Source organism: Centrocercus urophasianus, unplaced genomic scaffold (genome assembly GCF_019232065.1).
Source record: "Centrocercus urophasianus isolate 14NV4802_14NV808 unplaced genomic scaffold, USGS_Curo_1.0 seq_21, whole genome shotgun sequence".
In the NCBI taxonomy this organism is placed as follows: domain Eukaryota; kingdom Metazoa; phylum Chordata; class Aves; order Galliformes; family Phasianidae; genus Centrocercus; species Centrocercus urophasianus.
Window position 1 is genome coordinate 2,263,793 of NW_024884767.1, and position 17,077 is coordinate 2,280,869.

The 17,077-nt window shown below is 34.4% G+C and overlaps 1 protein-coding gene across 6 annotated transcripts in view; it reads left to right on the forward strand.

Annotated features, from left to right (window-relative positions):
• Window positions 1–17,077, forward strand: part of XRCC4 (X-ray repair cross complementing 4) — a 173,973-nt gene that overhangs the window by 26,741 nt on the left and 130,155 nt on the right. For all 6 annotated transcript variants that reach the window (XR_006169607.1, XM_042823079.1, XM_042823081.1 and 3 more), the window contains exon 3: window positions 365–552. Coding sequence is in view for 5 of the 6 variants with exons in the window: in XM_042823079.1 (XP_042679013.1) it covers window positions 365–552 (188 nt within the window). In the remaining variant the exon portion in view is untranslated. The remainder of the gene's footprint in view (window positions 1–364; window positions 553–17,077) is intronic.

Here is a 17,077-nt window from a genome sequence, read left to right on the forward strand (position 1 = left end):
GGCTTGTTTTGCTCTGAATTCAACTCTTCTTTATCTTCAAAGGAGAGGAGTAAAATTTTCATGGTACAGTTGATCTAATACAAAGTGGGGATACATCTCCCATTTAGTGGGTCATGTATTTAAACAGTACAACATGGATTCACCTTCATATTCATTTGTAAATTGAGAGTTTACTTTGTTGTAAGATTACAAGTAATGAGTTTGGAAGAAATAAAATAAAAATATGTGAGGTGACAGTTGTCTGTCTACTGCCTGGGGTTAACACATTCAGAAAAAACTAATAGAACATGTGAGTGTCTTTAGGGATATATAAATATATGTATTAGTTCACGTGAATATTAATTTATCTTTTTTTTGGTGATAGTTTCTGAAGCTGAAATTTCTAGGGAGGCTGCTGACATGGAAATGAACAGAGAAAAATATGTTGAAGAACTGAAGAAAGCATTGATACTTGGAGAAGAATCAGCTGGTAAATACAACTTCACTGTTTCAGTGGATGAAGAAAATGCACAGTGTCACTTCTCCTATGAAAGAAATTTGAAAGATGGATCTGTAAGTATGATTAAATGTTTAAATTTGACTGTTAATTATGAGATTGGTAATTGGTAAATAAAACATAGGTATGTTTCTATATTTTAATTTATTTGAAATGAAGTACAATTATTATACTTATTTCAGATTGAATAAACATGTTGAGCTCCACTTTGGTTTAAATTAGAAAAAAACTTGCAGTTTCCTGTCTAAACCTATCAACTAGAGCTATTTCTTTGATATATCTATCTTAAATGTAAAAATAAGAGTATTACTTCTCTAATTTAAATTTATTGTGTGTGCTCCATACATTGCAGTTTTGTTTTTACTCCTAGCTTCCTTATATCTTAAAATTCAGGCCTCTAGTGCTTTTCTACCTCTTGTTTCTTTTTTCCCTTTTCCTTTATACTTTATCAAAAAAAAAAAAAAAAAAAAAAAAAAATCCTAAATTTGCCTTCAAATGAGAAAATGTATTTTTAAAATACATTTTTCTATTACTTTAAACATTTTGAAAACTAACAATAAAGTGGTTTCCTGCTTAGAACCGCATTAAATTGTGACTTCGTTTTTTGGCTGCAAAGGAAAGGATTCTTAAAGCAAGGAACAAAGTAGTATTGTCTGTATCTGCACATACCATTGGTTGTTTCACATTATGATTTGGTGTTGAAACTTTTCTTGGGAAGCTAATCTAAGGAAATCCTCCTTGCTCCTGCCCTTTTTTCTCTGAAATTAAATGCAGTGCAGTTGCCAAGTTTTGTAACTGTGTCATCAGTGCTGTGATAATGGTTGAGATTACTGACTTCTCAGCCACATCAGTGAAATCACTTGACTGTTAGGACAGGTAGCTCTTCAGACTGGACTGTGGGTGTAATCACATTCAGGGCACAGTTCTTCAATCAGTTTATTGGTGCTATTATGGGGAAGAAAATTATGGGCAAAGAATAGAAACAAGATTGCAGATAAAGCAGTATCTTTGGGCAGATCTTTCATTCCTGAAGAAAAAAAATCCATAATAGAGTCATTCCCAGAAGGAAATTATCTAAGGATTTTCCCGTCTGTGGCTTTTTTTTTTTTTTTTTTAAATAAAAAAGGTTTCTGCTTCAGACTATTGAGGCATACCTTGCTCTTCCTTTGACTAATTTTGTCATGTATAAACTTTTAAGAAATTGACATATAACAAAGAAACCAACCCTGAAGGAGCTACCTTATCTGGAATACTTCTGTTGAAGATGGGAGTATTCTGTTCTCTAAATTGGAAAGAAATTAAGAATGCATCATGGAGTTCAGTTACAAACCTGAAATGAGAATACGTATATACTTCATGTATGTTGTGTCTTCTAGGTGAGATGAGGATAAGTTTGCTATAAAGTAAGGGCCATTCACTAACCTGTAGCAACTCCCTTAAGTGCTTCGGAAGCCAAGCTCAGATTCTTAACTATATTTTAGTAGGTGGAGAAGGAGAGATTCAGTGGCATGAAGTTAGGCTTCTTAAAAGTGCTTTGTTATAGGCTAGACGTTTTCCTCGTACTGTTTAGGAAATTTCGAGCTCTTGATTAAGGTGCCCAAAAATTAGGTGATTAGGTCTTTCAAGGTGTATTATCACTTCTTCTGGGTACTTACGCAAGATCTTATGGGCTCTGTATCGCTTTCTTGACACTTCTTGTACACACTCCAGTCTTATTGCTGTTCACAAAAGCTCTAGGCTTAAGTATGTATACTGCATACTATATTGCAGCAGTATTACAAGGCTAGGACCAAAATTTTACTTAGAAAATAAGACCAGTAATTTTGGCAATCTTGTTTTTCTTGTCTGTGTCACACATAATATATTCTGAATACCAGACAGATGAAATACATACTATATTTTATTAAGGGAAAATATCTTCATATATGTGGGCCACCTAATACGTTTCCATCAATTAAGGCTTATGAGAAACTTAATTCACATGAAAGCATCTTTATGTCAGTTTGGGAAAATAATCTGGCCGAAGTAATTGAAAATAAAGTGTCCTGATTGCTATACGTGCTTTTGAGCTTGGGCATCAAAACAGTAGTTTGTGTTTCTTGGGTGAAAACACACCTTTTTTTTTCCCTATATATTATACTAATGTGACCAATTAAATTGCCAGAGCCTTTGTCAGAAATATAAATAATTTTCATGTATACAATAGAATATGTTTCAAACATTTTCTGAAGTTTCTGGGAAAGTATTCATGGTGTATATCTTTTGGCATCAGATAAGGAAATAATCATCTTGAGCTCTGTACATCCTGAGGGCTGAAATTCACTTAAATGTTTTTTTGCTACTAAGAAAACCTAAAGAGACTTCCTGCAACTTAAACACAGAATTTTAGTCATGTTTTTTTCTTACCAGCAGTTATTTTTCTAAAGAAATGTGTATCTGTAACTTGTTTAGTCAGTAGGAGTATATTCTTTTTCCTATTTCAGCAAATGTGTTTATATGTACAAACTAAAACCTTCCTAGTGTTCAGAAGAGCAATTTTCTTCTTTGGTGGGGGATGGTGTAGGTGTTGATTGAAGTGCACAACTAACAAAAGAAATGCAGTACTTTTTCAGTCCAGCAGAAAGATTTGTTTGTCTCTGTATTCTTACATAAAAACTTGATCATGAGGGAAGAGGAAGCAGTTATTTCCAATTTTGACAGTGCACATCATACCTTAAGTTCTCTGCTTCTCTCTTACCTCATATTACCAACCTCCTTTATGAGAATGGTCTATTGAATTATCAGAAATAATTAGAAGATCAGTATTCTTAAGGCAGTATAGTTATAGATACATAGCAAAGGGAGAAATTCTGGGAAAGTATGCATGAAGACATAGTTGATTGGATCTTGAAATACTGAACTTTTTTTTTTTTTAGTCTTAATGAATATATTTAACACTTTTTAGTTAAAACAAACAAACAAACCTGAAACGTATTGACATAATTTGTGAACTAGAAAAGGGATATCAGCTCATGCAGCTAATATTGCTATTATTTTTTACCTACTGAATATACAGATGCTTATTTTTATATACCAGGAAAATCCACATGCCTTTTGTTAGATGCACATGAATACTTCATACACAAAATTTATCTTAGTTATTTTTCATGAAACTTACCAACAGCATGATATTGATTAGGCACAGTAACCTATGCCCACCTTTGCCAGTAGTTTCCAATGAAGTGCTTTGCCACAGTGCTCCATGTGGATAAGCCTCTAATTCCTATCAAAAATTAAATATGGATTTCCTTTGGGGAAAAAAAAATAAAAATCATTTATTAAAAATCATTTATCTTTTCTGTTCTGAATATACCTTAGGTTCAGTTGAGTTATGGCCTGGTGCCTTACATAGGAATGGTATATTTGTGGTAACTGCAACAGATAGAAAGACCACAATAAAACTATTTATTAGTGGAAATTCTAGGCTAGAACAAAACATTATTTTTTGACATAGTCACCACCATTAGCTATGCATTTTTGCTAGCAATGAACAAGAGCTCGTATGCCATTCTCATAAAAAAATCTGCAGTAGTGGAGGTGACCTACTAGTCACCGCTGCTGAAACACATCACCCACTGCCTCACTGTGCCACTGTACTGACATCCGTTCTCTGGTCTCCTTAAATGTTCAGCAAGTGTTGATGAATGTCAGTAGGTATGGTTTTGTTGGTTTTTTTTTCCTCATAGAGAAATTCAGGGACACACCTTTATGTCATCTGCACTTCTGTGTCAGACAGCATTCTGTTATATTGCCCCTCTGCTGCCATCTGTCACATGGCAACAACATGTGACAGAATACTGTTGGGAATGTTTAGCCTCTACTTTCATACCAACATCTGCCTCTGATGTAGTGAGCCAACATAATAAAGCAGGAAGCATTACTTTCAGAGCATCCCTTGTATATATCCTTCATTGTACAAATAATAGCTGGCTGAATCTGTAACATGTATAATCCAATTGCAATGGGCACGTTAAAAGCAACTTAAATAATTTATGGTGAAGGCCAAGGAGACAAGCAACAGTTTAGGAAGTTTATAAAGGCAAGTTGTATGGCGGTAACATTGCAGTTTGCAAGACAAGTCGCATCTTTTTCTGTTCCCTTGTTAAGAAAACTCATATTTAGATAAAGAAATAATTGAAATAAATATTTTAATGCATTTATTGTTCACAGTAGCTAAAAATAACATGGTGTTTGCTGTTTTTTGTTACTTCAGTTGGCAAAAAGTGTCTGAGAAAGCAGAAAATAGCAATAAAATAGGACTGTCTTTTTACATACGATAACCATGTGGTAAAGGCATATTGCTACAGCTTTGTATACCATCTTTGTGTATTTATTGTTCCCTATTTTCTTTTTGTGGGTATCTGCGTATGTGGAATATATTTTGTATACAATTAGCTTACTGTGTGTAGTACTATAAACACTCAAAATCTGTTATAAAAACAAAAGTTTTCATATGGCAGGTGGTAAATCTTCTGTAGTTTATTAGTTCAATTTGGAACTTAGTGTTTAAAACATAAAGGCTAAAAAAGCTTTTCAAAAGTGTTGTGGAACAGAAATTTAATGATTGGTTGTTATAAAGTTAGTTATGCCAACAATATTCCTTGTTTTTTATCCTGATGATTTCCTTTTTCAGTTTGGTAGTTATATTTAAACATATGGTATGTGTGTGTGCGTATACATACATGCAAGCACACACAGCTATTCTCAGGACTTTAATAGTGTCCAGCAAAATAGGGCTTTAATAGAACACTACTCTGTTCTTCTGATGTTGTTTTGTTTGTTCTTACTTGTGTTTGCGAATCTGTTTTCCAGTCTTCTGATAATGCTATCTGTTGATGACTTTTGCCTAGTGACTGGTAATAGTCACTTGATAAAATGTGCTAGCTACTGAAATTTACTTCCCGTAAGTGCAGTAAACTACCATTCTGAAATTACTTTTAACACTTTTGGTAGCAGTTTGTGAAGGATCTACCTCACTCAAATGAAAGTGCCAAAGCTACATTGGGTGGTCTACAGGAGTGCAAAGAAGAATAATGAAGTGACGTTAAGCGAAGGAAAAATGTAGGCATATTATTAGGAAATACTTTCTAATGTTAAAATTTGTTTAATTGTTAAAGCATTGGCCTGAGGAAGTGGTAGCAGCCCCATTGCATCAGGTGCTTAAGGCTGGATTGGTCAAAGAAATGGAAAAATGCACTGTAAGAAATTATGCTATATTGGCAGTATAATGTATTAGATGACCTAATAGGTATTTTCCACCCCTAAAACCTGTGAATCTCTGCTTGCTTGCCCAGGCTATTATATGCATGAACTCTGCCAGCCTGTGATGTGATGAACTTCTTTACTGTAGAAGTAATATTTACATCATGTCCATGCCATCACATGCACATGTGCGTGAATGCTGAAGACCAAGAGGATAGAGAACATAGTTTCTGCAAGTTGCCTCATGAAGAGAGGTTTATCATCCTCCTTCAAGTGCCACAGTTTGTTTGTTCAAATCTTGTTGTGCCTTCTGTTGTCTGGATGGAAAGTTTGACAGTGGTATGACTGATTCTCCACTATAACAATAAAGGTTGTAAAAGTTTAAATGTTTCACTGAGGAAAACTTACAAATAAGCCCATAAGGATTGTTATGGCTTTCCTTTCCCAGCTGATAGAGAAAAGTGATTATTCTTTATTTGTTTATGGAAATAAATAAGTTCAGAGTTGTCTACAAATTACTTCTCCTTCTGTAATGCTGGATCCACAAGGATGGAATTACCCTTGTTTTTCAAACCCCTGTTTTGAAGGCCGAGGAGACATGCAGCAGTTTAGGGTATAAGAAGGCAACCTGTGTCCAGATGTAAAATTCTTGTGACCATTTTTTTTTTACTCTTCCAGTCAGCATTAAGTATCTGGGGACTCATAGACAGCATCTGCAGTGTCATTCTGCTGCTTATGATCCAGTTCACCTGTTGTTTTGTTAATAAACGGGTAGGTTCCTCCCATGAACTGATTTTTCATCATCAAAACTAGATGCTTGAAAGCACATGATTTCAATCATTCCACTACCTTTCTGGTTGAGTGAAACCAAAACTACATTATCAAATCCTCATAAAGGTGTTATATATTTTGCATTTTTATATATTAAGCATTGTGAAGATTAGCATCACAAGTGGATCTACTTAGGTCATGATTTTTTTGTTTTGAATGGATGTAAACTTCCAGAGGTCATAAAGAATTTATATCTGATTGAGAGGAAAGATCTGTATAGTATATTTTGTAGTATTATTGTACCACGTTATTTTATTTTATACAGATTAAGAATCACAATTTAACGTAAATAAAATCCATAGGGATGTTAGCATGTTCATGCTTAGCTTTTTTGAGTGGTAAAAGAAAAAGAGTTGTAGGAATACTGCTTCTAGCTGCATCTCAGCCTGGTGTAACTGAGCATAAAATGTTGCAAATTTAAAACTTCTAATTTGTTCTGTTCTCTGATTTATCTTCCTTATGACAGGTGGCTTTGCCGGAGGGCATTCTTAGGAACTGTCCTTAGGAACTGTTTTTAGGATGGTGAGGGCAAAGCAGACTGTTAAGAGTCACATTAAAATAACAATGGATTCTGTATACAGTGGGGCTTGTGTGTCGAGCCAGCTGCAGCGCGAAAAGGGCCACACACACAGAGATCTCAGTAAGGGGCCATTGAGGCTCAGCCAGCTAAACTGCTGCCACCTAAACAAACACCATCACAGAGTCAGTGATTTAGAGCTTGATCTAAGTAGGTGACCAGTTGGAAGTAAATCTTTCCAAGTGCCTTAGCGAGTCACTCCACATATAATAAATAATGGAAATCCGGCAAGATTTTTTTGTACTGGCATTTAAATTGATTAAATGTCCTTTGATAAACAATAATTTGAGTGCTAGCAGTCGTCTTTCTTACAGTAATGCGACAGGCTCAGTTGTTTTTATTTTCTTGCCTTTTAAGTAAACTTGTAAACAGGGAGGATGTTAGCTCCATCTTAGCTACAGTGCTGTTAGTAATTGGCTGATGGAAAAGATGCAGTTATTCGTCTCTTCAGTTTCCCGTGGCTACTTTTCTATGGTCAGTTCCATGAGTTCATTACGAGTCTGCTACAGCTTGAAAATACTCAGAGAAGTGCAGAATAACCAAAATTTAACGTATACTGAATGAGGAAAGTAGAATGGCAAAGCTCCTCATGCTGTCCAAACTGTCCTGATTCAAGGTTTAAATAGTTACTTTGCTCCGAACCATCAATGATATGTTGTTTGGATAACAAAGGTCACCGAGAGTTCAGATTTGTTTCCGAAGCAATTCGGCTAACTGCTCTATTAAAAAGGAGAGAGGAAAGCCATTGGGAGAGGCAGAATGATTTAAAAGTAGCTCAGTGTAAGGGCAATGGTTCTTCTCTATCACTTACATCTATATACTTGAGGGTTTAAGAGCATACACTTGAATTAGTTTCTCAGAAGGTCAGTTTAGGACTAGTATGTTTATGTGCTGTACATAACAAAACATGGGTGTAGCTATTACATAATCTCAGGCTTGAAAGCTACAAGATTATCCCCATCTCACCTGATGTGTAACTTTAAGAACTCTTCAGGTATTGTAAGATACATTTGAAATACATTACCTTGCGGTTAAAAAAGAATACAAAGAAAACAAACAAACAAACAGAATTTTCTCCCTCTCCATTAGTACACGTACTTACACGCATCTCTGCTTGTTCATTTGTGTCATGGGGACTCTGTATATTAGTAATTCTGACCGAAAAAAAAAAAAAAAAAGAAAAATTGCTCTGACCTCTGAAAACAAGTTCCTAATTTCATTGCCCAGTAAACAAATCAAGATCAGCTGCTTCCTGATAGAATAGCACTAATCTAATTTTGCTGCCTTACTTTACGTGCTGTAAACTAAACTTAGAATTCTGGGGAATGCTAACTACTACTAGACAGCATGTGACATAACTTAATTTTTTTTATTTTTAATTTTCTGTCAGTGGGGATAAATTCTATGTTTTTTAAATTCGAGATTTGAAATTTTAAGCCAAATTTCATATATATGTTAAATTTTAGGTGAATCAGATTTTCATTTAGAAGTGTTCTATAAGATAACTCAGCAGTGCTTTGGAAGATAGATTGTTTGTCAAATTTTGAATGTGGCTCTGTTACAGAAACATGTTTCCCAGACACATTTTGTGCAATTTCAAGAACACATTTCTAGGTCTTTGAATTCTGGGTTGGAATCATTGTGTGAGAACCTGTTCTGTAAAAGAGCATTTGTCTCATTGTGTTTTGTTGGTTTTTAAATCTCAGGGTTCCTGCAAGTAGCATTTAATATTTCATCTAAGATTTATTTTGAATTGCTTTGCTTAATATAAAACATAACTGATGCTAGTTTCCTTTTTTGTGTTTTTGGCACACAAATCCTTGTTATTCTGCAGGTATTATATCATTAGTAATATGAAACGTTTCTTTACTGCTTTTGAGCTCCATGCTTTTTGTTTTTGATCATTCAAAGCATACGCATTTTCCCAGGGCATAATTGATATTTGTAGGTTGTACATTGGTGTAGCTGTGGCCAAGTGGTTAAGGTGGTAGACTAGAAATCTGTTGGGGTCTCACTAAATCTCTATTGGGGTGCAGAACTAAAACCCAAGCTGATAATTTCCTCCCACTTCCCAGCACTGCATTTCTGCTGAAGAGCAACCTAGCTGAAAGAGATCCTACGGTCTTGCTTGGCAGCAAGTTGAACACTAGTCAACAGAGCGCCTAGGCAGCCTGTGAGGCCAATCATATCTTGGGGTGCATCAAGTGTGGTACTGCCAGCTAGTCAAGGGAAATGATTGGTGAGTTCTACACTGCAGTGGTGCAGCGTCACCTTGAGTACGGTGTGCAGTTTTGCAGGACAAAAAGGGCATAAAACTATTAGAGAGCATCCCAAGGAGGGCTACAAAGATGGTAACTGTCTAGGGGGAAAGAGCTATGATGAGTGGATGGTTTGTTCAGCTTGAAGAAGAGAAGACTGATATCACACTTTATTGTGGATTGTGTTCTTCACAAGTGGGAGCAGCGGAGCAGGAATAAATAATTACCTAATTTTGTTAGAGAAATAGCTCCTTTTGCCAAAGTTAGGATGGTGTTTTTAGATGCTGTAGTAGGGTTGTGTTTTGAAGCAGAGTTGTGATACTTGATGGTGTTTGTTGTTGTTAGTGGTGATTTTCTGTACTGCTGTCAAGTCTTATAATCCGCTCATGGAAATTGATGTTTCTTTGAATGTATTACTGAGCTTTCCACATATTCTCTGTGATATTCTGGTTTGACATAGTGATGTGCTGGTTTGATATCTTCTTTAACATATAATTGTATTTATTAGATGCTTCTAAATTCTCAGAATTGTAAGAAGGAATTTATTTTGGGACCACATTTGGAACACATGCTAACTTGTGGCGGGTCCTTGCTACTGGAAAGGAGTTTGGAAACAATCAGTTGATTGTTATTGCTCATTCTGTCTGAATTATTACAGTGCTTTACTGTTCTGAATCTTTTAGCAAGACATAAACATTTGGAGGAAACAAAAATCTGGTGGGGAAAAAAAAATGTAGTAAGATATCAGTACGTGAAGAAAAGTTACAAACATCTGTCCTCTGCCCTCCAATAATAACCTGTATTTCCAACGTAGGAATTGGTGTTGTGGAATTTACTTCAAATAACATCCAAGACACTGTAATCAGAGCTGTAAAAAGTTGTCATTTTAGCTTTGCATACCTGCGGTCTATATATTTGATATAAGCTTTTTATCAATGGTTTTCGTAATCAGATACAAGTTATCTTGTATAATCTGGTACAAGAGGGGTTTGTCTGTACATATAGTGTATTTATATATATATATATATATGTAAATTGTTAATTATTGTTTGATTATTCTAAATCTATTTTATTTAATTACTAAGCAATAGTGAATGAAGTATGGTCATTATTTTTGGGTGATGTGTAACATTTGCAGTTTAGATAGGGATAAAGTTTTAACTTAAGTAGGTTGATTTAATGCAGAAGTCTAAATAATATCCTGAAATTTACAACTTCTTGTAAAGTTCCATGCAAGTTCTCTTTGCGCTTTGTTGCTGTACAGCTCACAGGACAATAGAAAATATATTTTAATGACTTCAAACTGAACTCATGTTACTTTGCAGCTTTGTTTAGAACCGTCCAAGTCTAATTAGGACAAACAAAAAAACTTGTTAGCCTGTATTCAGCTAGTCCATCCAGGAAACAGTACATATATTGATTTTACTGTTTAGTTGGAACAGTGCTGACTGTATTCTTTCACTGTAGCATAAACCTCTACTTTCCTCTTCCCTGAACAAAATCACTATCAGTAAAAAACAAAAGAAGTAGACTTGGAAATCTGAAAGACAGCTAGAGAAAAGTTGTGAGCTTATCTTGGCCTTTAAAGTAGCCTAGAGAGGCAACTGATACATTAAGTATCTATCTATATTATATATATTATATATCTATAGATATAATATAGATATATATAATATATATAATATATCTATACATATAATATAGATATGTATATTATATATATATACTATAATAATATTTTATATATATATATATATGTATATTTAAATTTCTTGGCTACGAATTGAAAAATAGAAGTTCCTATCATTTTGTCTTTCCGATCTATAAAGGAATTGCAAGTATAATCTTGCTACCTACTTTGAGAAACTAATGCTTTAAATCAGCCATTCACCACCTTGATTTTTTTCTTTTTGTCCATGTTATTTATATTTTATGCTGACATACATCAAATAACACAATTTTAAGTCATTCTCAGCAGTAACTAAATGTTGTTTGTAACATAGCTCAGAATTGGTATTGTGACCAGGAGTGTACTTAACAGTGAATAGAAAACTGAAAGATTTTTAAAGGCATATTTCAAATAAATGCACATGTATATTAAGAATCAAAACTGAAAAATTGTCATGTGCAGTTTATGTCAATAGAGTCTATGTAAATCACTGAGCCCAGTGAAATGACGTCCTGATTAATGTTGTCTTTTACACCATGAAGATTTTTGCAAAGTCAATCTTCTTGCTAATCTGTTATTCTCCAAACAACTCTCTCCACACAAACAATATAGGAATGGAGTTGATAATACCATGTATTAGTAATGACAGTAGTCTACAAGCTGACAATTGTGAAGAAATAAACAGTCTTTCTCTCTGGTCACTCTCTTCCCTAGTTGGCCTAGATTGTAGAGATGCCTGCACAGCCATTGCTGTATTGCCAGAAATGGCTCTCATTGCAAATCAGTAAGAAAAATTACTACTTAAGCAAATTTGCTGATTGTGTGGAAAAATTTGTGCACTTCAGAAGTGTGCTCATCACATGTCCATTTTTTATTTGAAACTCATTAACATATGAAGTATTTATTCTAATTTTTGTGCACTGCAAAAATATACATTTTACAGCAGTAAAATATACAGCAAACCAATTATACTTCTAAGAATTTATGCTGGCGGTTTTGTTCTTTGTTATGGGAGGCAAAAATATATTTTTATTTGCTGTAAAGTCCAAAATGAATTCTCTCATTTAACAGATCCAAGGAATAATCAGCCTGGTGGTAAATTTGTGTGTTAGTTTGAAACACCTGTAAAGTTACTAATTAAGATGTTCTGCTGCCAGGAGTCCTTGGAGGTTGTGAAAGAAATTATTTTTCAAGGTATTTGTAAAAAATGTATTTTAGTAAGTTATTTAGACATAGAGTAGCTAGAAGTATTTGTTCTAGTCAGTTGATCATGGTAAGTTGTGCATATTACCTGCCTGACATAGTTGCATTTTAAAATTCTTTTTACAGTGACATAGTCTAGAGATAAAAACAACATAGTTGCGGAAAGAAAATCCTTTCTCTGAAAAATTAAGCTTATATACCTGTCCTTTGTCTTGAGAGAGAATTAACAAAGTGTTCAAACTAAACTTGTTCCATAATCACTTCCAAAACTACTTGATCAGAAATGAAGTTTGTCTCTCTGCTTTTTCTATACAAGCATTCAGTGTTTCTTGTAATAGCTTCAGCAGTTTTCATGAATTTAAAGAGCTTCTCCTGAACTCTCACACTTTATAATTTGTGGTTAGAAAATCAATGTCCTTCATGTTCATCTCAAATACCTCAAAGTAGAGAAAGGTATATTTAACAAGACAGTGCTCTAGCGATTTAATGATTGAGGGCACTAAAGAGTACAAATTATTCAAGCTAAAGTCGTTTTAAATTTGTAATTAAAAAACAGTTCTTACAGATTGTGTGCAGAGGTGGCATAGACAGAGTTTGTTTGTTAGCTCTCTATTAGAGCAGCTAAATAATGCTGTTTTTCAAGTCAAAACTGGTGCAGGGGCATTGGAAATGGATAATAATGATTTTAACAGTGAGAATGTTTGGGCTCTACAGTGTCAACAAGGCCCTTATACATGCTGTTGCAAGTGAAATCCTAGTCAAGTCTTCACTGTGTATATGGCAAATACATTTGATTCATAATGCTAATTTACTTTTCCTTCTTGACTGTGGTCCTCAGGAGTTCTTGAAATGATTGAAATCCTTTCTCTTAGTGACTAGAATGTCAGAAGATAAACATATTGCATCATATTTTCCACAAGGTAAGACTAAAGCCATTAGCAGTAATGAAATATGTTTGATTTGTGAAAGATTGGGGTAAACACTCTTATTTTTCCCACCATTACATTTTTTTGGTCATGGCGCTGGATTCCTATAGCTACTGCGGCACAGGGAAAAGTGGAGTCTACCTCCACTGAAAATTCAGACACAAGAGGAAAAATGATAAAAATTTATGCTTGCTCTAAATTTTTTAGGAGGGAAAAAGTTGTCATTTTGGAGGAGGAAAATACTTAGCAAGATGTTCTTGCCATTAACAGTGACATCAGACTGAGGTCAAGGGAGAGATTTGAGCTGAAACCGTTGCATGCTTTACTGACCTTAGTAGCAAATATGATTCTGATATCGGTAACCCTAAACAATAAAAAGCAACATCTGAAAGGGGAAGAGTAAGTAAGTGTAGGATTTAGCCAAGCTGAGCAGAGGACGGGGCTTTAAGGCAATGGGCTGAAGGAGGTAAAAGGTCTTGAAATATAAATAGGACTGAGAGTCATCAACTTTGAGAGAGGAGCTGAATTTGAGTGTAAATAATAATATCAACAAGATTTAAGATATACAGGAAAAGTAAAATATCAAGCTGAACAGAAAGCAAATATTTTAAAGCTAACCTTGTGTGAACTAATGGTTTAAAACATTTGATCAGAAATAGGAAAAAAAACTCCTTGGTTTTGTTTGACCTTTGTTGAATAAGCTGATATCTTAAAATCTATCTACTACTGCAGTTTATTTTCTATCTTTTTTACTAACTGTTGTTAAGTTAGAAGTTGGTGTATCTTCAGGTTTAGACCATCTTAATTGAGCTGCATGGTTTATTGCAAGTTTGTTAGTCTACTTATATTATACGAATGCAGTGTTTTCTTTCTGGTGTGCTGTCAGTTCTGCGTATGTTCGTGAAATGTTCAGTCATTGCAGCATATTTATGCCATCTGGAAATGCATGTGCTTCCCTTTCTGAACAATGGTCTTTAATCAAGAAAGGACTAGAAAGAGCAGTATACATAATCAGTAGGATGCCAAAATTAGAATTACACATGCATTTTTCAGATGGCATAACCGTATCATGTTTCACTCAGGGTCCTGTGTCTCTGGACCATGTTTTCTTTTACTTTTTCATATATCAGTTAGTGTCCAAATCCTTAAAGAGCTTCAGAGTAATAGAAAAGGATGAAGAATAGCACCTGAGAATAATATATATAATTGCCTATAGGAATTGCCTGGTATCTTTTATTTGTTAGGCAATATATTTTTTTCCATGTCTGTCTAAAGAAAGATATCCACAAAATCATTTCATATTTGTTGTACTATTTTCTTCATATACACATGTTTTTTGGCCATTTCTTGCGTTAATGCTTTTCTAACATTATGTAGTTGATACTAAAAGGACATGCAGAGAGCGCAAACACATTTCTCTATTGGTAAGAGGCAGAAAATGAAGTGTGCCACATAGTATTGTCCGTATATTCTCAAGTAAATTTCAGGAAGTAGGAAGATGTGTTCAGTCACACTTGTAAAATTGATCTTTGTTGAATGATATAACTGCATGTATGTTTCCCACAGTTACAGTGCTTACTGTCTCCATTAGATTTTACTAATTTTTATTCCAAGTAAGTGCATTCTGCTTTAATGCTACCACTTATGTTAACAAGTTGGTCCTTTTTTTTTTTCTCTCTCTCTTTTTTTTTTTTTTTTTTTTTTTTTTAATCTTTGAAATTGTCTGTAGGTAGATGGTGGGTAGATGGAAAGGTTTGTTTGTTTTGCTTTGTTTTCCAGTTTTTCTGGTAGTGCTCTATAAAACTACCAGAATATATATACACCAGCTAATTCCAGTATTGCCAGATTTGGTTGGCAAAATAGCCCTAGCTCTTTTTATCTCAGTGGAAACTTTTTTTTTTTTTTTTTTTAAGAAATTTTGTGTGGCTTTTTCTTTTTCTGATTGATTTTTAAGGTTTAAAATCCTATAGCAACATATTCAACTCAGCATGGATCACACCAAATGAATATTCAGATTCTTGTACTGCTTTCTCAGAACCTTTTACATTTCTGGGTTGAAAGAGAAGCATGAAAGTTACTCAGTGACAGGCCTGTCTGTTTGCTTAGGAAAATTCTGGATGCATTTTTGAACTTTTCAGTTTCATTCATTGCATGAATGGAGATTAACTGGTAGGGAGACTTAAGATTTCATGATTCCATCATGTTTAAGTGCATGGAGATTCTATGCTTGATAGCACTGCTAATTCAGATGTTTACAGAAGATACTTACATTGCTATTCTTTTGTTTACAATTAGTACAGCTGATGTACTAGTTTTTGAGCTCAGAATTTGGTGAAAATGCAAATGCAATGAAATGGTTATCAGTTACTTGTTGATAAGGGATCTTTAGGTATTTTTATGGTGTATATATATAGTGTATATTTAAATTATATATTAGGGTAGACAGTGATAGAACAAGGGGAAATGGCTTTAAACGGAGACAGGGGAGGTGCAGGTTAGATATTAGGAGGAAGCTTTTCACTCAGGGTGGTGAAGCACTGGAACAGGTTGCCCAAGGAGGCTGTGGGTGCCCCATCCCTGGAGGCATTCAAGGCCGGGGATGTGGCTCTGGGCAGCCTGGTCTGGAGGTTGGTGACCCTGCATATAGTAGGGGGGTTGAAAGTAGATAATCATTGTGGTCCTTTTCAACCCAGGCCATTGCATGGTTTTATTATTTAGTTATTGTTCAACTCTGTTACTGTTTAAAAAAAAAAAAAGAAAAAAAAAAAAAAGGCTTGCATTTCATGGCATGTGAGTGTCTCAAGTTGGTAACTATGCATGCAAGGTTCAGTGACAATTTGGCACTGTGCATAACCAGTCTTAGTCCTGGTCTCTATGCTGTATTTTTTTTCTTTTTCTTTTTCTTTTTCTTATTTTTTTTCCTTTAAGAAATTGAATTTCCCCATTCCCATAGTGGTACCTTGTACAAAAAGGCAAGGGCAAGTTTAATCATCTGCCAGAATTTTTGTGATACCCCACGTCAGTCCTACGCTGCAAAGATTTCAAAGATCTGCATTTCTTCAGAATAAGCTGAGGCTTGAATCCACAGTTAAATTCTCAATTTTTTTTTTTTTGAGATGCATTGGATTTCTCCTGGGTCGTGTTCGTTTGTTTTTTTCCAATGGACTCTTTTCAAAACCATAACAGGAAGGAGCTTAGCCCATATGTTAATATGTAAGACTGGAAGAGTAACTGCTCTTTTGATTAGAGTATTCCTTCCTAAAATGAAGGTTGCTAACCTAACAATATGGAAGAAATTACCAGAAATTTAAAAGTATGTAGTTCATGCATTAGTTCATGCATTGCATCCTGAAAAAATGATTTGGTTCAACTACTTTTGATTTAAAAAAAAAAAAAGAAAAGAAAAGAAAACAAAAAACAAAAACCAAACAAAACAACAACAAAAAAAAATGAAAGAAAAAATCAGGAAACTTATAGATTTCTGGTCCGTGCAGTTTTGGACAATAACACTAGTTTCACAATATTCAGCCTTTTCCATAGAGCTATAAGTTTAATCTGTGCCATGACTTCAGAATGAAATGTATTTTCATATGGTAAAGAATTTATTAGTATATGTTAGATAAATATTTGTGTGGGTTTCTCCATAAGTAAGGCATTAAGGCATAGAAGTGTTAACATTTCATTGCTCTGATGATATTGTTTTCAATATCTTTAATGAGAAAATGTATAGTAAGAGAAAGTTGTCTTCTTTATCTTTCCTTTAAAGAGCCATTTATATGTGGTGGAAAGCTGAAATACACCAGGCTTTATTGAGCTCTGCCTAGACATATTCAAGAATGATAGTAATATGCATTGATTTTAAAAATATAAATGATT